The sequence below is a fragment of the Pungitius pungitius genome, chromosome 17, assembly GCF_949316345.1.
Source record: "Pungitius pungitius chromosome 17, fPunPun2.1, whole genome shotgun sequence".
NCBI lineage: Eukaryota > Metazoa > Chordata > Actinopteri > Perciformes > Gasterosteidae > Pungitius > Pungitius pungitius.
In genome coordinates this window covers 3,943,248-3,964,887 of record NC_084916.1, presented here as the reverse complement: position 1 = coordinate 3,964,887, position 21,640 = coordinate 3,943,248, and the positions used below count along the sequence as shown (strand labels likewise).

At 42.7% G+C, this 21,640-nt stretch overlaps 1 protein-coding gene across 1 annotated transcript; it reads left to right on the top strand.

Moving 5' to 3' along the window:
• The first annotated feature begins 12,845 nt into the window (after window positions 1-12,845).
• On the top strand, window positions 12,846-19,994 carry LOC134107082 (nudC domain-containing protein 1-like). Its single transcript, XM_062558379.1, has 4 exons — window positions 12,846-13,050; window positions 15,392-15,605; window positions 17,214-17,373; window positions 19,371-19,994. Exons 3-4 carry the CDS (start codon window positions 17,268-17,270, stop codon window positions 19,658-19,660), a joined length of 396 nt encoding a protein of 131 aa, XP_062414363.1. The 5' UTR covers window positions 12,846-13,050; window positions 15,392-15,605; window positions 17,214-17,267; the 3' UTR covers window positions 19,661-19,994.
• The last annotated feature ends 1,646 nt before the right edge of the window (window positions 19,995-21,640 follow it).

The following is a 21,640-nucleotide window of genomic DNA, read 5'->3' as shown; positions in this document are numbered from 1 at the left end:
ACCCCATCAGTTGGCTGTTACTTGTGTAATTTAAGCCATGATTGCGACGGCCTCAACCATCCTGTCAGATACAGAGTGCGAGCTCTCGTTGAATCTGCTGGCTTTTAATCGTTAAGGGAATTTGAGTTTACATGTTTTTGTTCAATTTCCCTCTAGAGATCACTTGTAAAAACAAGTTATTATTATCTTCTTTTAATGACTGTCTCCTTTTGTGTGAAGTAACTTTTTGGATTGATGATGTGTATTAATGTGGACCCGGTTTGCCTAAATTTCTTGAAACGATTGAATTTGTAACGTTTATGCTCCGCTTTTATGTGTTTATGACAGCTAAGCGGAAAATACTTTTATTTCTTACACAATAACAGCTCCTTCTAAAAGAATGGTGTCAGATCTTTCAAAATCCCAGACGTTAATATATTCATTAATCCATCAATTGATGTCGCTGTGTTTATTGCTTTCATACCGGATAGAGACATCTCAACTTAACCTCCCACACACACACCTTATGGCTCGGGTGATCGCTTTATGATTCTGAAAGGTGATGTGTTTGTGGAGAAATACAGTATCCTAGCATGTCGTTGTGTAACAGTAATCTTCTGGTGTTTGTGAAAAGAAGAAGAGTAATTTTAATCAGCGTGAATGAGGCTTGGATGTGTTAAAGTTCCAGCTCAAATACAACAAAACCTCCTCAAAAACTAGTCTCACAATCAGCAGCTCTGCTTTTTCCCAAAGTACATCATCCAATTAGCAAAAAAGTGGTTGATGTACTCAGCCAATGATGATGTATACATTAAATATTTACAGCTTAGAGCATTAGTATTTTGACTTCTTTTATTTTTTAGCCAACGGACCCCTCGGTACAAACAGTTCTTCAGTTTGTTCTCGTTTCAGAGAACTTCCTGAATTTTACAAACACCATTCGCGAGTGGTTTAAACCTGACACGCACAATTACCTTAATCTGCATAATTCATAACTTTTCATTTTGAAAAACCTTTTTGAATTACACATCATAATTATGTTGAGAATGTCCTGTTTAACCTATTTATTTATATAGCTTGACGATATAACCGTTCATTTAAACTGGCTATTGATGCTGTAGTATTATTAATTAAAGCATCAGAAAGGTTTCCTTAATTCAGTGTTGACACAACCCTCAGTGATCAATGGCACTCATTATTGATTTTCATTCTGATTCTGATACTGTTAAATGTTGAGCTTTCATTTCATGGATCTAAGCAGCACTGAAATATAAGATATGCAGTAAGGGGCAGGATGCGTAGCCTTAAGTTCATTATAACAACATATAGTAATAGTGATATAAGTAATCAACCTTTGTTTCATGATGCCCCATTTGATCATTACTTTTTCTTTCTTTAAGGGCTTTTGAAGGTAAAAAGAACTGTCTATGAATAAGAGAAACAGTTCATTGCGACTCCTTCACGGCATGGAGGGGGTTGGTTTGTAGTTCTTCGTGGTCTCTTTTGTTTGTACGCCACGTTACGTTTGGGAGAACAACACTGCGAGTTTTTTTTTTTTTTGCGTGCTAGTGGTGGATATGAAATCATTGGAGCAGTAATACTCATGAGCGCGCTCAACCTTTCGCTTATCCAAAGTTAGAAATAAAAGAGAATAAAGGTTTCATTCTCAGCAGCACGCGATTTAAGCTTTGCAGTCACACTGCAGGAAGCTGCTGTGCAGCAGGTAACCTGAGGAGCTTTGGAAGCACTTCCATGCATAACTGTGCATTTCAATGAGGAAAATCTGCCTGTATGACGGTACAGCTTATGTCCTTTTTTTAGGATTGGTAGTTTGGACACAGAAATCCCAATCATCCAAACCACATAGTTTTGACCCTGACACTTTGGGTGGATAAACCAATGGCTGGAAACTGGCAAAACAGGCTGCTGGCAGCAGATCGTCTGCAGAGCATCGTTTGTGGTTTTTGTGCAGCGCTATTATGTACTCCTGTATTCTTACCCTCCCAGTATAGCATGGATGTGGCTTAATTATAGCTATACGTACATACCTTTTGAAGATAACTGCATGTATGCATGAGTTGGAAAATATGCCGGCAGGGGACTAGAACTAATGACTCGAGGAACACCTTGTCATTTCCTCCAGGTTCTCGTTAAAGACTTCTTCCTGGTCGCTTGCCTCTGGGATTTTATCGAGAATTCCCGTCTCTTCATGTTTGAGACCTTTTGGTGGATTCATCAGTGTATCAGCATCAGGTCTGTGTTTACGGTGTACTGAGTGTGCTGTCTCAAATGTGAGAGCACGGTTCCTTTACATCAATCGGCAGGGGGACAGTAAATGTTCTCAGTGTATTCTCCCGTACGTTGTTGGATGAGTTTGGATTATCTGAAAGGATATTTACTTGACTGAAAGGCCCCTCCCTCTTCGCTCCCACCACACAGCATACTGGCTGTAAGAGCCATTATGCTCTCAATTGGCTGTTGTAGTTCCACTGGAGAACACTGGGTGGAGTATGGGTAAGGTAAATAGATAATCAGTGAGCAGGGGAGGCCAGGTGTAATGGGGAAGCAAACAGTTTTTGACCGTGAGGATCAGTCGTGAGGATCAAGAATCATGGTGGACCATAACTATGGATTGCAGTATGTTTGAGCATCAGAACCGAGCCAAAATAAAGAAGATATATGCAGTATTGGACTGGAAGTGGATTTGTTTGGAACCACGCGTCAGATAGCACTACAAACACCTCTAACTAGTTACATGATGGTAATTTGTCGCTACACTTTGTCAAAAACTACTTCTTTGTGGATTATCACGCATCGCTTTGGAACTTTTTTTGAACTAAGCACTGGATTCCGCTGTGGATTTGGATATAATTGGACGTATGAATCAAGGACCAGTCGCGACGAAGCGAGCGAATTAATTCAAGGTATGTGTAGTGCTACCTATGAATGGCTCTTGTGTGCACACCTTTAATAGCATAAATCCAATGTGTTGGTTGCTTAAGTTTACAGTTACTGACAAGTTGAACAAACTCAACACTCTGTGAAAATGAGTGTGAGTAATTGTGAAGATTTTATGGCTGCTGGTAAACCACCAGAGACTAATGTGCCGGGTGAGAGAGTTGAAATGGAGTCGGTGAAAGAAAAACGGGGCATCAAACTTACTCCAAGGGCATTACTAGAAAAATTGGAAACGTTGCAGAAAACAAGAAAGACTAAATTAAATAAAGCAAACAACTTGATGGTTATCATAAGAGATTTTATGTCTAACCGAGAGTATGAAAAGGAAGTGCAATGTTCTTTTGAGAAATTCATAAAGCTGTGTGATGAAGCAAAAGAAATGCACAATTCTGTGATGGTTATTTTGCCCAATGAAGAAAAGGAAAGACAACAAACATGGTTCAATGGAAAGATGTTAATTTATAATGGGTTTAAAGATGATGTTCAAAAATGGTTGAGTACTGAAAGTCAAGTTTCATGTTCTGGTGTTGATGACAATGCTTGTCAAGATGACATTGAACCAAATGATAGCGTTTCAAATATTTCCTCACGAGTGTCAACTAAACCATCCAGTAGGAAAAGTTCTAGCAGTGTGCGTACTGGGAGATCTTCTGCTTCTTCAGCACGAATTATAGCAGAGGCAGAAAAGGCTGCATTAATTGCACGTGCAACTGCTTTAAAGGAGAAACATGCCTTGGAGGTACAACAACATGCCTTGGAGGTACAACAGCATGCCTTGGAGGTACAACAGGAACAACTGAGGCAAAGACAAGAGCAAATGGATATTGATGCAGATATTGCTGCTGTTAGTGCTAAAATTGCGGTTTTAAACAATTCTGACGGCCAGCATCGTAAAACCTTTTCTGATGGTATGAATGCATATTATGATAAAGGAACTACAATGGGTGGCAAAGAAGTTATTCTTAACCCTCATGTTGAGGAATATAGACCAAGGAATTGTTTCCAGCAAGCAAACCAAAGGAATGTGGTTCAGCAAACTGACAGTGCACTGCAATCTGATCTTCATTCTGTGTCACAAATGCAAACATCAAATGTAATGCCGAACAGCAATGGAACATCAACTTCAAACATCTGCAGTATTATGCAAAAACAAAATGAGATTACTGCTCTTCTTGTACAACAACAACAATCCAGCACACTGCCTCAAAGAGATATTCATGTGTTTGATGGTAATCCTTTGCAATATAGAACTTTCATCAGAGCATTGGAACATGGAATAGAGGACAAAACCAACAATTATCGAGATCGTTTGTACTTTCTGGAACAGTACACACAAGGTCAACCTAAGGAACTTGTGCGCAGTTGCCAGCACATGGATGCACAAAGAGGATATGTGCAAGCTAAAGCATTGTTAAAGGAACATTTTGGCAATGAGTTCAAAATAGCTGCTGCATATATAGAGAAAGTACTTGGATGGCCTTCAGTAAAATCAGAGGATGTAAGTTCACTGCAGAGTTATGCTCTCTTTTTGCGTGGATGCTCTAATGCAATGGAAGAAATTGAGTACATGGAAGATCTGGAGATGCCAAGCAATTTGAAAACAGTCATCACGAAGCTGCCTTACAAATTAAGGGAGAACTGGAGAACTGTTGCTTGTGAGCTATTGGAAAGGCACAATCGAAGGGCAAAGTTCAGAGATATCGTAACATTTGTGGAACGTCAAGTTAAAATGTCATCTGATCCACTTTTTGTTGATATCCAGAGTACTCAAATTGTACAACAGAAACCTCAACGTAGAAATACAATTAGAAACAGCTTTGCAACAACGGTTGTTACTAACAGCAAGTCAATTCAGTGTTGTGTGTCTGATTTCAGATCAAAATCTCAAGTTGTATGTTTGTGTTGCAAACGTGATCACTTATTGGAGCAGTGCACACAAATGCAAAACAAGATGCACAAGGAAAAACTGAACTTTCTAAAGGAGAAAGGTATCTGCTTTGGCTGTCTTTGTGTTGGACACATGAGCAGAGATTGTGAAAAGCGCTTGACTTGCACAGTATGTGGCCAAATGCATCCCAGCATTCTGCATATTCAACAGAAGGAGAGAACATGCACTCAAGAACAAAATTGTCCATCACTAAGTAGTGCGCTTGTTGCCCTTCAAGCATGTGGTCAAACAGGGGCCGGTAATGGAGAATGTGCATTATCAATTGTACCAGTTCAAGTCAAATCCTGTAAAGGACAAAAGGTAATTCAAACGTATGCATTCTTGGATCCTGGTAGTTCTGCCACATTTTGTTCAGAACACTTAATGCACCGTTTGAAATTAAAAGGAAAGAAAACTAATATTCTTTTGAAAACAATGGGCAATCAAAGGTCTGTTAGTAGTTCTATTCTGACTGGATTGGAAGTGTCTAGCCTTTATAATGACATCTTTTACAGTCTTCCGGAAGTTTTCACTCAGGAGAAAATGCCTGTGTCCAAAGATAACATGGTTACCGAAGGGGATATGGATAAATGGCCATACCTGAAAGGTGTTAAGATCCCTCAAATTCCTGCTGATGTGGATTTGCTAATTGGAGCAAATGCTTCCAAGGTAATGGAGCCCTGGGAGGTTAAAAACAGTGATGGAGAAGGACCTTATGCAGTTAGAACCCTACTGGGATGGGTCGTGAATGGACCATTACAAGGAAGCAAGGACAATGGGAACACAATTGAATGTCCGGATGTTACTGTTAATAGGATTTTACTAGGCAAGCTGGAGGAGATGCTCAATAAACAGTATAATCACGATTTTAATGAGATTGCTTCTGAGAACAAAGATGTCAAGAGAAGATCATGCATTTATGGAAAAAGTAAACGGGTCAATTGAGCTTCAGGATGGACACTACAAATTGAATCTTCCATTCAAAATGGAAAATCCCATGTTGCCAAATAACCTTTGTGTGGCTAAACAGCGAATAATGGGATTGAAGAGGAAATTGGACAGAAATAAGACTTTTCATCAAGAATATAAAGTTTTCCTGGATGAGGTCATCAGTCAAGGTTATGCTGAAAGAGTACCATTGCATCAGTTGAAACAGGATGAAGGTAAAGTTTGGTATATCCCTCACCACGGTGTTTATCACCCCAAGAAGGGAACGTTAAGAGTGGTATTTGACTGTGGAGCTGCTTTCAAAGGTACATCGCTTAATGATCAACTGCTGCGAGGCCCTAATCTGACAAATTCACTTCTAGGAGTTCTTGTGAGGTTTCGACAAGAGCCTATTGCATTTATGGCTGATGTGAAATCAATGTTTCATCAGGTCAAAGTTGCAACAAAGGATAAAGATTTTCTTCGTTTCTTGTGGTGGCCAGGTGGTAACTTGAGGCAAGAACCTGTGGAATACAGGATGAATGTGCATTTGTTTGGAGCTGTGTCATCCCCAAGTTGTGCTTGTTTTGCACTCCGCAAGACAGCAGAAGACAATAAGCCCAAATTTCCAGAAAGGGTCATTGACACAATTCATGGCAACTTCTACATGGATGATTGTCTGAAAAGTGTAGATTCAGAGGAAGAGGCCACGTGGATCCTGGTTGATGGGACGAGTCTTGGAAGTTTTTCCTTATAAAAATAGACTTGTACGTTCTGTGCGAGTACAAACTAAAACCAATATACTTGAGAGACCTGTGACAAAGCTTTGTCTATTGTATGACAACCTGGAAAATTAAAGGACTGATTGCAAAGACTTATGTTCTAAAAATGGAAGATTGTTTAAATGCAATGTTGTACAGTGTTGCTTGGGACTTTAATGGCTCTTTGTATAAATATTGTATTGAATTGTAATGTCTACTTGTCATGTACAATTAGGGGCCGGAGTGTAAGAGCCATTATGCTCTCAATTGGCTGTTGTAGTTCCACTGGAGAACACTGGGTGGAGTATGGGTAAGGTAAATAGATAATCAGTGAGCAGGGGAGGCCAGGTGTAATGGGGAAGCAAACAGTTTTTGACCGTGAGGATCAGTCGTGAGGATCAAGAATCATGGTGGACCATAACTATGGATTGCAGTATGTTTGAGCATCAGAACCGAGCCAAAATAAAGAAGATATATGCAGTATTGGACTGGAAGTGGATTTGTTTGGAACCACGCGTCAGATAGCCCTACAAACACCTCTAACTAGTGACATGATGGTAATTTGTCGCTACACTGGCAGACAAGCTCGACATGACTCCGGAGGAGGCGGAGAGGTGGATCGTCAACCTCATCCGTGAAGCCAGACTCGACTCCAAGATTGACTCCAAACTGATGAGGCTCGGCTTTCACGGACCTACCTCCAGTCAGAGGAGCATCAAGTCCTGAGCCAAACATGAATAGCCCCGTCTAGTGATTCAGGTTGGGAAATAGTTATGGAAACAGACTATTCTAAAAAGTATTATAAATGTGTTTAACTGCTGGTGCATTAATGTCAGTCCTTCAGAAACGTACATTTGCATGAATTTGTCCCTCAGTGTCGTCGTGCCAGCAGGTGATCGAGAAGTGCATGTTTAAAAGTAAAGGTGCTAAAAAGAACATCTCAGCTGAGGAGCTGCTGATTCTCTGCAATCCAACAGGCCACAGGGAAGCCCATTGACTCCCCATAGTGGCTGTCTGTCTGCTTCCACAAACGAACAGAACAAAGGGGACCTACTGGTATTTATACAAATCAGTAAATGTGTGGTCTCTTGGTGAGTTCAATGTAACTCAGATTTCAAAGGTCTCTCAGTCAATATCAGTTACATTACATGTCATTTAGCTGACACTTTAACATGGCACATGGGGCAGCTAGGATTCAAACCACCAACCTTGCGGCTCCCAGCTCCATGTGCCACCATCGCCCCCGTTGTGGTGCTATCAAGTATTACATACATATATTTCGGTTGATTACATTGCATTGAATACAATCTGTACATTGTTATTATTCTTTTTATTACAGTTTAAAAAAATAGTAGATTTACAATATTTTTATTACTTTATTAATTACATAGTTCCAGAATCATGGCTGTATTTTGGTGTACACTAAATGCATTTAATTAATTGTTAATTTATGAACCGGGTCATCAGTTTATTAATAATAATGTACACTGTCCTTCCGCAGCCAGATGTTAACGATGAACATAGGCAACAAGTGAGTGGCCCATAGCAACAGGGATGAGGTAGCCAGAGCACTAGATAAGGTGTAGGGATGTGAACAACTGGATGGAAAAGGGGGGGGCAGGGTCGCTAGGCTGCAGTTATGTACTTTCAGCTAAAAGTAATAATGCAATCTCAAGGCAGAGGAGATTCATCAATACTGTCAATAAAAACCACAACAGCAAACACATGTACATGCAAGGACTTCTTATTTTTCTATTGTATAGGATGCAAGTTATTAAGATATTACAGAATGAGTCCAAGCTACAGAATAGCTGAATGTCACCACACACATCGTTCTCCTTCAGCTTGATGCTTCCTCTTAGCTCCATAAAACACAACTAAATGTAAAGTTAGTTTATAATCACACCACAAAACAAAAAGAGCAAAGGAAGTTCAGTTTCTTGTGTATTTGACTGACTTTGATCCCTCTGTTCATAATATGAAGTATAAACTATATACATATTTGGTTTCTTCCATTTTTCATATTTTAACACCAGATGGCGTCATTGGTTCATCTTAGTCTCCCGTCTTTTACAAAGAGTGGAGGCATTTCGTATTTCAGGGCTCTCCCACACTGTGTGAAAGGCTTTGGCTCTCTCTGGTCAGCTGATGGCCGTAATCATTTGGTGATTAAAAAGAAAAACATAAGTTGGCATGGAGATCAAATTGTACCGACAAATCAAGCGTCAATCCTGACTCGATTCTTAAGGTCTGTTGTCAGTTATAATCGGTTGTTTTTGCTTGTGCATCAAATGCTCAGCCCCACCTTATTTCCAAATACTGAGCGATGTTGCAGTGTAAACATTTGAGACGATGTACTAAAACACGCTGTCAGGGTTCGAAACAGGTACAGTTTGTCTATAGAGCACATTTTGTGCAACAACTAATGAGCCTCACAAGAAAAATGATAAATGATCGCACAAATACACGATCAGATCCGATCAGTAGATGTTATTAAAAGGGCAACGACACTAAAAGAGTTTTAACCTTGTATTACACACCGATCTAAAAGCTTGTGAGAAAGGTATGTGAGAGATCAAAGAATGCAGCCATAGTTCCTGTAAAACTAGGTCATAAATAGTTCAGGTAAATTAAAGTCGGCCCTCTTTGTTCACCCAGTGTCCGGGAGACAATATGAACCTCCGTCATCACATGACACTTTTCTAGCATTTGTGCAGGTAAAGAGGGGAAGGTGTCTCACTCGAGTCTCACTCTAGCATGAAGGCCTCTGATGTTGAGCCAGGTGGGGTGGGGGGAGGGGGGGTGTGGCTGTCAGTTAAGCATGCTGCTGTTAACCCTTTGCCACTCCTCAAGGCTCCCCACACACTTTTCCAGGATCTTTCCAGACGCGCACACACACACACACACACACCAGCACACTCCCTCCAAAGCTGACGTGGGCCTGAGCCTCTGTCTCCCTTTTGGGACAGCTGGTTTCCATCTGTGGATGCCGTTTGCTCTGGCTGCTGCTGCTGCTTCCTGCTGCCCTTCACCAGCTCTGCTGCAGTCGGCACTCTGTGGATCGGAAGGAGAGGATAGCCTTCGCCATGGACGTCCTGACAGCCTGGGCCGTCACCCACCCGGCGGTGGCCCGGCTCCTCTGGGTGCTGGTCCTGGTGCTGGCCACCCTCCTGGTCTGGCTCTTCTTCTTCTGCTGCTACAGTTGGAACCAGACATCCTCACCCTCCCTGGAGCGGTACCTGGCAGGTAGGTGCCCTCCCCAACCCCCCCAACACCACACCCACCACCCCTTCCCCCACCGCCTCACACCACTCAGCTCAGGAACTCTCCCCCCCCCTCTCTCTCTCTCACTCTCTCTCACTTTCTCACTCACTCTTTTCCCCAAGTCCGGTAATTGTAAATTGTTAGTGTTTCCTTTCCAAACCTGCAGAGTGCACATTTTCCATATATTTTTCCCCTGCTTGCGTTGGCTCGGCATCTGTTCTGAAGAGAGTTTGAATGTTCCTTTACCCATGTGAGAGAACACAAATGGTCTTTCATACTGTTCAGTGCAATAAAACATCTTTATTTTTAGGACGTTTCCTTGAGCGATCTCAGGCATAGTTTCTGTTGCAGCTGGAAACTACACGTTTGTACCCAGCACGTCAGAACCTCTGCTGCATTACACACCTTTTACCACATCACTCGTTTCCCTATACTGGTCAAGAAAAGTAACACATTTTTTTTTTCATACAGTGATGGCAAAGCACTCCAAATCTAAAGCTCCGACTCAGGTGAGAAATTCCCATGAGAACAACTGTTTTGAAGAGCTCCCTCGCTTGTCGCATGGGTGAGCACCTCATGCCCCACATTCCTGTTTAACAACTTTCAAGTCCTCTTAAGTGCAGCCTGCACTCAACCTCTCATTTTCATCATCAGCTTGTAACGCCCACTTTGTACTCCAGAGGTCCTCGTTCACCTGCAGACCTGCATGCTTCATTATTTCTAATGCTTAATCCTTATTATTCAATGGTGTGACATTATGATATGCTTCTGCAAATATGGGAATACAATATGACGCTTTGATGAGATCATATTGAAAGATTACAGTCACAAAAGGTTGTGACTAGAGTGCTGTTGCTGTGGAAACAGATGCAACATTGTTCAGTTTGCAATAAACCTGCCTGTTTGTGCCTGTAGGCCTGAACAGGCTGCCGCCACAAACAGTCCCGTCAACTGATGCTTTTGGAATTCTCAAAATGCTTGGAATGGCTTCTTAAAAACAGTTCAACAGCATCTAAGGCCACAGTGTGTATCATTGAGGGAGGATCTCCTGTTCATAGGTAGGATTTCTTCAACTATGCCCACTCACATGAGAGAGCAGTCTGCAACCCCTCTGCCAGATGTAGCCAAATCCACTGCGCCTTTAAAATGTCTAAAACCTGCCAACACATCTGTGTCAGCCGTTCAAAATGTGCTGAGCTATTTGATCAAAACACAAAGAGATGCAAATCGTTTTTTAATATGGTTGTACAGTGTAAAGAGCTAAGTGTTAATAGGTATTGTACAGCCGGGGGTTTGCAGTCAAATGTGTTTAACTGTGAAAAACATGTTAAAAGAAAACGACAAGGAATGCGTTTGTCCAGATGGTAACACAAATATTCAACAATAACATAAAACACAAATGTCAACCACATGGCGGTGCGAGCTAGCTAGCTAGCTAAAACCAATTCTGGGAAATGAATGCTGGCAACAGTGATTCAACCTGCGCTGTGTTCTATTCTTGCATTTCATCTTGTGATGCCTTTAATGTGTCACACTGTTTCCTTATAAATAAAAGGAGGAACTGGCTTTTAACGAAGCTCAAAACAGAGCTAATTCTTCTCACTCAGTCTTGGACATCTAAACACAGCAAAACGCTTCCGCTTCTGTTGTGCAGAAATAAGAAATGCACATTGATTGTAACATTTAACATTTTAACAAGTTTGCTTTGGTAAATGTTGATAGAAACAGAGGGCAGCTCCTTCTGCCAAATACTGGAGTGTCTTGTCCATGGACAACTTACAAGATATCATGTAAGAGCAAACTTCACGCGTAGGCACAGTATGCAATATTTTGATCAATAAATAAGTACATAAATAAACATGTGGAGATACAAAATAAGTTTTGAAATATAATCAATATCCCTGCAAATATATATATATATATATTCATGTATTTATTTAATGATTTATTTCAAAAGTGCATTAATGTATGTATTTAATATATTAATATTGCATATGGAATTCAATATCAGTATTGATTTAAAAACCAAAAGGTCTCAGTTTTGTTATGGAGTATTGTCCTTAATTAAATCCAAAGTGGTGATGATGATGATCTGGGTGATCATCCATCACCTTCCTCTCTGGCTTCATGAAGCACTGACACTGGCATTCAGACCTGATGGACGCATCTTTTCTGAATACACAAGCCTCCGTTCACTTTGATTCCCTCGACTAGGAGAACTGACAATGGGCCGACAAGCTACCCATCATTCACGTTGTGGTGATTACATAATGGCTCAGCATGACTCCTTTCAGTTTGACTGATTACAGTTGGGCTCCGTTTGGAGCGAAGGACAAACATGAAGCAGGATGAAACAGACTCGAGAGCCAAAAAAAGTAAGCTGGAACAGATTCACTGATTATTGGTCATTTACATTTTTACAGCAGACAGAGGGACTAGAAGACGAAGGTATACTCAAGTTCCAATTACAGTACAGGTCCAGAGTTTATTTCAAATCATTTTTTTTATTAAAAAGTTATACTTGGTTGACATGGAGACGTGAAATAAAAAATATTTGTCTTTGTTTCATTTAACCCTAAAATATTTTTTAAAATGTGCACGTTGACTTTAATGGGAAATTTTTTAAAAACACAACCACAACAACATATTCGTAGGGAATCAATGTTTACTGTCAGCAGCAGCCATCTGTTTCCACACACAGGAAAGATGCTGAGCTCAGCAGCCCGTTGCCTCTCTCTTTACAGCATCCCCAAGGTGTGAAGCACAAGGAAACAGTATTCCATGTCAACATAACGGATGTATGCTTGATTCCCTCACAGAAGAGCAGAGTGGGAAATAAAAAATAGGGGAAATCTAAATCGCAAAATCTATCAACTCAACGTGAGATGCGACCGGTGCGTACGTGTGAGGAAGCCTCTGCCTCCGCCCGCCGCAGTCAACCAAATCCGCGATCGGTCGCTCACGTGTGCGCGCCGAGCGTGCGATCGCATCTCCCCCCCCCCCCCCTCCCGGTGCGAACGGGGCAGTAGGAGCAGATCGGCCCCGGATTGGTGCAGGTCTGACCGGCCCCGGACGCCGCAGGACGCAGGCGCGCCTCCCGCTGCGGCGGTGAGGAGGATGCTCCTCTAAGTTTGAGCGGATCTAACTGGGACCGGTCACCGCCACTGCTCAGACATATTGGTTTTTCCATTCATCTGGGATCGAATACGGCGTGTCACCCTGGATATAATTTGCGTGAGTAAAGCAGCGATTTATATTCATATTATATGTTTTGCCGCATCGCCCACGCTGGCAATCACATGATGTCCGTGTCATTAATAAATATCGCCGCAGATAAAATAATCCGACCTACGACCACTGTGAAAAAATGCAATGGTGTTTTTGCATTTAGCACGAGGTGCACCTCTCAGCTCAGATCAGCGATACGGAGATCAGGTGTGGAGGCGTTGACGGGCAGCTCAGACATTGCAAACAACTTACACAAACCTCGCACCCACCCGGGTGTTTGGGTGGAGGGGAGGGGGGGGGGTATAGGTCTTCTCTGGAAAGGAGCCAACAATAATGACAGTCAGAGCTTGTCACATACCACTTAACTTTGTTCCATACCAAGTCTTGGGAGTTTCAGAAGGATTCTCTTTATGGCTCCGCGGGGTTGCCTGGTAACAGCGGATCTATTACCAGCTTGCTCGGGTGAGGGCCAATGGCAGCCTGAATAGAAATGCATAGATGAAAGAGGAGTAAAGGTATCACTCGAGGTCTTATTTGGTGCATTATTGTCTCGAAGTCAAAGCTGATCACATGTTTTCCGGAAATAGCTAAACATTTCCCACAGGGCGAGCAACCATTTTTCAATGTCATGATATCAATGTTCCTTCATTCTTAAAAATGTTTTGTCAATGTGCTCTTTTTGAGGTAGGTTATAGCATACCTGAATCTGATACCGATTGAAGAAATGAATAGTTTTGCAGTTCAAAAATAGCATTTATATCCAAAGCCTAACCAGAATGTGACCCTGAAGTCATTACACCTGAAGACATTACACCATGGGACTTGGGTCGTGTCTCCTGTCCAATCAGAGCGCCCCCAAAGGAGCGTCCTGAGCCCCGGATGGTGACTCAGCTGAAAAGGATGCTGTGAGCGCGGCGACGTTTGTACAGTGCATCCGCATCTGCAGCATCTGTTTTCCTGTTGTAACCGTAGTGAAACAGAAGCGCTGTGGAGGAGGCGGGCCACAACGCTATACACGTCACATTATAGGTTTAAATATAGATTATCCAAATAGGGCTGATGATTTTTTTCGATCGCCTTTTACTCACCTTTTATGCAAGTTATACACTGATATTTCGTGTGGTGAGGCCGATGTCTATAACTCTCATAACCGTAATGAAGACTTATTTTCGCACAGCACTGGATCTTTACCAATCAACATCAGGAATCAGGAATCAGGAAACGTTTATTGCCATAATATGTTGGACATACATGGAAATTGTCTTGGCGGTTGGTGCATGACAGAAGACAGTACAATAATGACGACATAGTGCAAATAAGATAAAATAAAATAAAAAAAAAAGTATAATAAAATATATGCTATGGGTTAGTACGCTAAAAACTAAAGCTATGGGTTAGTAAGTTAGAGGAGATAAGATAAAATTAGGAATAAAGATAACAACATGCCTCATATAATTTACATAGCTATATTATGATACGTTTAGCTATATTAACTCATCATCATTAAGAATGATCTCCAATCAATATGATGGTTAGGCTATCAATCATATTTGAAGTTTCGAGCTTTGCATTATGGGTTGTTTTTAGCCTGCTAGCAGGTCATTCCTTTAGCAGGTGTTTGTGATTCTTCCGGATCATTTTAACCTCCTTATTGCTTATACAGATTACATTTATTAATAAACTCTGCCGGGTCCAAAGTCTCAAGCGCGAAATATTTGTCAGGTGACCAATAAATATGGTGTTAAAGAAGGACACGCAGGAAGAAGGTAAGTCCGCAAAGATAGTTTGCGGTAAAGTTAAGTTAGCTAACGTTAGCTAAGGGGGGGGGGGGCAGCATTCTGTGGTCCCATCATTTATTTATTCTAAAAGCCTGCGAGAAGATAAAAACACTAAAAACATTCAACGACTACTAAAAGTGACGCGCGCCGTTTTGAATAAGCAGCCAAACCGCTGAACTCGACCTAGCGTTAGCGTGTTGGCTAAGCTAACATCGACTAACGTTCGTTACGAATATGTTTACGAATATTTATGTCTCAGATGGTCCAATAAAGCAAACGACCCAGAACGACCAGTAGTTTGTTATGTTTACCGCATTTCTTTGATTCCCCGTAGTTAACTTGTTTGTTCACCTCAGTCTTAGTTTACCATAAAACTAAATTAGTTTAATCTGAATGTGAGGTTACAATATTATTATAATTCTAAAAAATAATAATTATATATCTTTGCTTAAAGTAACAAAACCTTTTGCTGTCGTGATTTCTCGACAAGTAAACCTGCCTCACAACAACACAGAAGAGATCACGGGAATCACACAGGTTATCCTTTTCTTCTCACTCTGTCCATCCAGACTATGGAGGAGGGGAAGGAGAAGCCCAAGAGGAGGCCCCTGGTCAGGGCCGCGTCGGAGGAGAGCTCCAGCGACCTGAGTTCATTGGGTCACTCTCCATCTCCCGGGGACACGCTGCCTTGGAACCTGCCCAAACACCATCGCATGAAGCGCTCCAAGTCCGCCTCTGGAGACGTGCTGGACCCCGCGGAGAGGGCCGTCATCCGCATCGCAGGTAAGCTGCCCTTTAGACACATTTATTTACTTAGAAGTTCTTTTTGACTATTCTTCATTCCATAACTATGGTACTTCTAGTGAGCACCACAGCGAAAAATCCTCATCATTCAGAAATGGCTTCGTAAAAGAAATGCAAGCAGAGCAGAGGAGAAGTTCCTTCAGGTTCATGTTGTTTGGCTCCTTCTGTCTGAGGCAAAAGGTTCACTCTGAATTAATGAGACAAAGGCTTCATGACAGCATTTATTTTCTTTTTAAGAATGCTAGCAAGCAACAGAATACATGAGGAAAGAGACTTGACTTCATCTGACACAGTAGATCCGTGTTTAACTTGTTTTGTGATGAAAGACAATATTTAGTTTTAAAATGTCATGGACCCTTTATGGGTTTGAGGCGTCTTTAAGTGTAATTTGATGTGAGTGGTGAGTTTAGTTGTTTGTGGCTATCAAACATTTATTTTCAGCTCTGGATCCAGTGGGAACAGACAAAAACCCAATGTTTGAACTTTTAACTTGCCGTACTATTATAACGGCCTTCTTTTAACAGTTAAAATGCAGGTTTGAGAAGCTAAAACAAGGATTAATGAAAAAAAAAAATTTGGTTGATCAACCGATCAATGGACTTGGAGATTGTTGCTATTGAGTCTCTTTTTATTCATAGATGAAACACAATTTCCCTTCTTTTTATTCTCTGGTTGTAGATGGTGAGGATGTTATACTTTATGTCATCTAATAATATGAGTAGTTCTGGCTGTGGGAGCTGTGCTCCGTGGGGGGGTTTCTGCATTATGTTTTACATAAGCTGATTGCACCACTTCATTAGCGTTTCCCAGTGCAGAGAAGAGAGACATTAATTCACTGATATGCACACGATACCATCTTCTGATGAAAGCCAAAGGTCTACTTATTATTTACCTTTTTTTGTGGTTCTTTTTATGTCTCGGGGGGGTTTCGGTCCACTCTCACACACGCAGGCCGGACTGAAGCGTTAAAGACTGTGGCGTAGAGTGGAGGCCTGTGTTCTGTCTGCGAGGACAGCGACGAGTCTCACAGTCCTTTTCACGTGATGCAGGTCGACTCCCAGTGAGGGATCGCCGCGAGCCGTCAGATGTCGAGGAGCGATTATTTTCCCTCCAGAACAATCAGAGTCAAACTCACTCTCACACACACACACACACACGTGCAATTACGTCAAGCACATCCATCAGAGCGGAGAGAATGTTGGGCAAATACATGAACGACTTTTATGGCTGTAATCACAACCTACTCAGTGCACTCTTTCACCCATAATGACCCATGATGAGTTTCAACATCTGCCTCAAACCATCACCACTATCCTTCCATCTAATGATTCGGGTTTACCACCTCAGAAGAAAGGTGTGGAGAAACGAGCCCGGCGCACACACAGGGGATTTAAATATATTTGCAAAATCGATCAAAGGTAGATGAAGTAAGGAATAAACGAAGCTGGATGAATGTAAGGAAGAAGAAACAGTAGTATGCAAACGGGGGAATGAAGGAAACAAAGACATTGGACAGAAAAGGATAAAACAGGAAGAAAGAAAGGATCGATCACGTCACTGATTTGCTAATCTTTTCCCTGTTTCCAGGTGAATCTGGGCAGCCACCAGTACCTCTTCTCAGTGGACGTGAACCCCTCTGAAATGCCCTGCTTCTGCCTCAGACACGATGTGGACGCTCTGGTGTGGCAGCCTCGTCCCGACCAACCCAGTGACATGTGGGAGCACGTGGCCACGTTCAACGCTTTGGGTGAGAAAACATATGCCAACGTTCCAACGCCTCCACTTGGGCCTGTGGACGCTGCAGCAAACAACCCACAGACGTTTGTGCCTTCGCTTTAGACCCAACGTGTGATTCAGGATGTGAGGTCACATGGATTGGCATCCAGAAGCCTAGTTTATGCTAAGGACGCGCAGACCCAAGAGCCCCTTGCTGCCTTTTCTTACGTGTTTACAAAAAGCTTCGCGAGCTCACGCAGCAAAGCTGTGATGGGTCTACTAACTACACCCTTTTTAGGAGTCCCACATTTCCGGTTTCATAGCATAATTTCGCCATTATTAAAAATGACGATTTTTTCACGAGAGAATTAATCAGTTTGAAGAATTTTTGTCAGAGGGAATCCGTAATTATGACCACTGACACAACCCGTCATTGGCGGACTGTAAGGACATGCGGATGGCCTCCAATTCATGGAGGGAGACCTCCGCAAACGTCGGTTTGCCGGTCGAGGGCCAAACAAAGTTGTGGAGGGAAATACGGGACAGCAGTGGCGATGCCTGAGGCAAAAAAAAGTCTCTGATAGATAAATAAATAAATTAAACCAACCACTTTCACACACAAAGACGTCACTCTCTAGGTCGTCTTCATCAAAAAAATGTTTTTCCACCTATTGTTCTGGCGGTGAATTGTGCTTCAAAGACAGACAGACATGCTCAGTGGAGGTCTACGCTCATTTCTGTTTCTGAAGAGCCATGATATCCTCCGTTATGATGATGCTGCAGTGGCTTGGAAACGGGAACGTCATAAATTGTGACAATAAAACTGCACCGAGCAACCGTGAGTTTGCTGACGCTGCTCGTTGCCTACAAGGACACAAAGAGAAATGTATGGAAAAGGGATCGTTAAACGACCTCACTCCTGCTCTGCATATAAACCTCTCAAAGAGGCCTGGACGATATAGAGGGCACTGGTGTGTGTTGTGCCTCTTAGCCCAGACACTGAATGCCTTGTTTAGACCTGGGCTTCAATTAAACTCAAATCTCAAATCAAATACTCAGGCCATCGCATCTGGAGACGCGTCTCTTTCGATCGGCGTCTTCATTTCCTAAATCAACCCGTCTATCTCTCTTGTACCACAGCACCTGGAACAGAATCATTTCAATCTTTTTCCTGCTTTGAGGTACGACGTCTTCATTTGTCTTTGTGAGTGGCACCAATCTGCCGCTCTGTTTGGAATCCTCCCAGTTCGAGGATGCAGATGGAGGCACAGTGCTCCCCTCGGCACGCTCAGAGAAGCATGAGGGTTAAACACGCGCTTTGAACATCGACATTTGACTTGTTGATTGATATGTTTTCACAGAAGTGGAATGGAATCAGCATTCAGTTTATACAATAATATATAGAACACATATCACACAGATAGTAGATTTTAGAAACGAGAAGTAATTGGTTTTCTACTTGCAACTGAGACCTTCATCAAACAAAAGCAATAGTAATGAAGTCAAATTCATTGATATTAATTAGATGTAAACCCAATCAATCTTTAATCCCCTCGTTGGCATGTGTACGCAAAATAACTGGATGCCTCTCTAAAAAAGACAACCATTTTTACCTCCTAGTGGTTGCTACGCTGGTAAGATGATTTTAAAATGTCTCTTTCTGCGTCAGTCCTCCCTGAAAGTATTTAGTGAGCCCGGTTCGATCCACTTCCTTCCTTTATCGCCCTGGTGGAATATATTTCAGAAGCAAAAAACGAGAGCAAAGTGTCCCTGAGAGGTCTCTGAAACAGGAGCCCTCCCAACACGTGTAGCTATGAACCTGAAGACGCTTATGTCTTATTTGACGTTTGATATTCCCATTTATACAATTTGCGCCGTTTTAATATTCCACCCTGTGCGCTACATTTATTTTTCTTACTCAACCCGGGTCCCAGCATAGGACATGAGTAACATTGCCAGACGAGCGACGTCCTCGTCCCCAGTGTGAGTGTGAGCTCGTCTCTGATGTCCCCGTCCTCCCTCACACAGGCTACGTCCAGGCGTCCAAACGGGACAAAAAGTTTGCGACCTGCGCCCCCAACTTCTCCTACGCCACGCTGGGCGAGTGTCTCCGCCGGGCCTTCATCTACCGACAGCCGGCGCCGGTGGAGACGGTCCTCTTCAACCGGAAGCAGGGCCGTCAGGTGGGACAGGTTGCTAAGCAACAAGTGGCCAGCCTGGACTCGGATGAGCCAATCCTCGGCTTCAGAGCAACCAACGAGAGGCTGTACGTCCTGACCTCCGGGCGCCTCTTTGTTCTAAAGGTCAATAATAATTAGATGTAGGGACTCTTGTTAGTTTTAGACAAACCCCCTCCTCCCTCCTCCCTCCTCCCTCCTCCCCCCTCCCTCCTCCCTCCTCCCCCCTCAGAGCTTGATCCTTTCAAACTGAAGATCTGTCATCTGGGTTTTTACATTTGAGCTGTCTGTACTGAAGTTTTTGTTTGTTTCACCTCCCACAAGATGTCTGTGGTCAAAAAGTGAAGAATCATGTTCCAAAAGAGAAAAGATGCTAATAAACCGGAGCCAAATGTTTTCATAGTAAGCAAATGATTATTATTATGATTAAATAGCCATGTCATTTCTTTCAAAGCTTGAATATAAATGTCACATATTGTACGAGGTGCCCCATTATCGCTCACACATTATAGAAGCGATATCATGAGCTGACTGAGGCCTGGCCGTAGTAATTAGTCAGATGGTCAGTGGGGAGAAGGACGCCTTCTCCTTGGCTGTGAAAATATGAAAGAAGCAAAGCGTTCATTTCCATAAAACATGTTGCACCCTCATCACATCAGCCTCAAGCAGATGGACTCCCAAGAGGCCTAAACATTAATCCTTTCTTTTTGGTGGAAATGGCGGAGTATTTGTTCATCGGTGCCATTTATTTTAATTTCCATTTTAAGAACTCCCCCCCCGGCCGCTCATCCAATCAATCGAATAGATAGGAAAAGATCCAAGAGGGGCACTAATGAACTTGGAAACTGACGGCAAAGAAGACGCTCCATTTCCGCTTTTCAACAAATATGTAACCCAGCAACGCAGGAAAAACCCGGGAGGGACTCCTGGCAGCAGGCGGGGGGGGGGGGGGGGGGGGGACGAGCGGGATTGGATCTGAAAAGGCAAGAGGCAGATCCATATCTGTGTCTCTTTGCGTGGGGCTGGAGGCAATAACAAACAAAAGCCTCTGTTTGCTGTCTGGTAAAAAAAACCTGCACCTTCCCAGAAATGACAGGAGAGATGACAGCAGAGAACTGCTCGGACCGATTTATTGATCCAGTGTTGTGTTGTGGGGGAAGAGCCGGAAGGCCCAGGATCAGTGGGAATCCCAGTCAAAGGCAGTTGGGCTTTGCAGAGCAATTGTCCTCGAGACGAGCAATTTTCTGCAGACGACCCTCCATTTGTGTCCCCCCACACCCACACACATACACACACACCCCAGGCCGTATGTAATCACCCTTTTCTTCTCCATCTCTCATTGTTTTTACTTTGTTTTGATTTAATTATTGTGGCACAATTGAATTAGACTGCGGGGCTTGTTTTCACCTGCGGCACCAGCATCCCTTGATTACTCAAAGGCGGCCTGTCAGAGCCGCCGACGTCCTCACTCGGACACACAGAACCCGTGTATCGTCTTCACCCCAGTGCACCGCGGTGCCGGGGGCCCCCGTCGCGCTGCACGTATTCCAGTTGTCGCCGTTTAACACAGAATGCGACGCTACAGCTGCGGCGCAAATGCTCTTTAATAAGAGAGGAAAATGCCGCTGGCAACTTTTGATAGGTTGAATTAAATTCAAGTTATTCCATTGTATTAGTTCACTGAATTGAGATGCATCCCACTTGTTGTTTACATCTAAACACATTGCAGAACACAACGCGTCAAGCCGATTCCGGCGTATTTATATTTTATAGCGCAGGCGGTAGGTTTGGCAGCGAGAGAGTGAGAAAGAAATGTTTTCTGTGCAGAGAATAGGAAATGGAAGACATAACAATTGTAGCAATGTAGATACATTTTGAGGATCCAGGATTCGGATTCGTCTTGTAATGGAAATGACAGCGTTATGCGATACAAGCTGATTCTTTGGAGGGTTAAATATGAGTTATTTATACATTTAGAGTTGTGTCATTCTTGTTTCCATGGCGGCAACTCGTATTTTTGTACATTCTTGACAACAATAGAACTTCAATTCCGCCATAAAATTCTGACTTGTTTAAAGAGATTTGGTTGTCTCTTCCATGCGTTTAAAACCATCGCAGCTG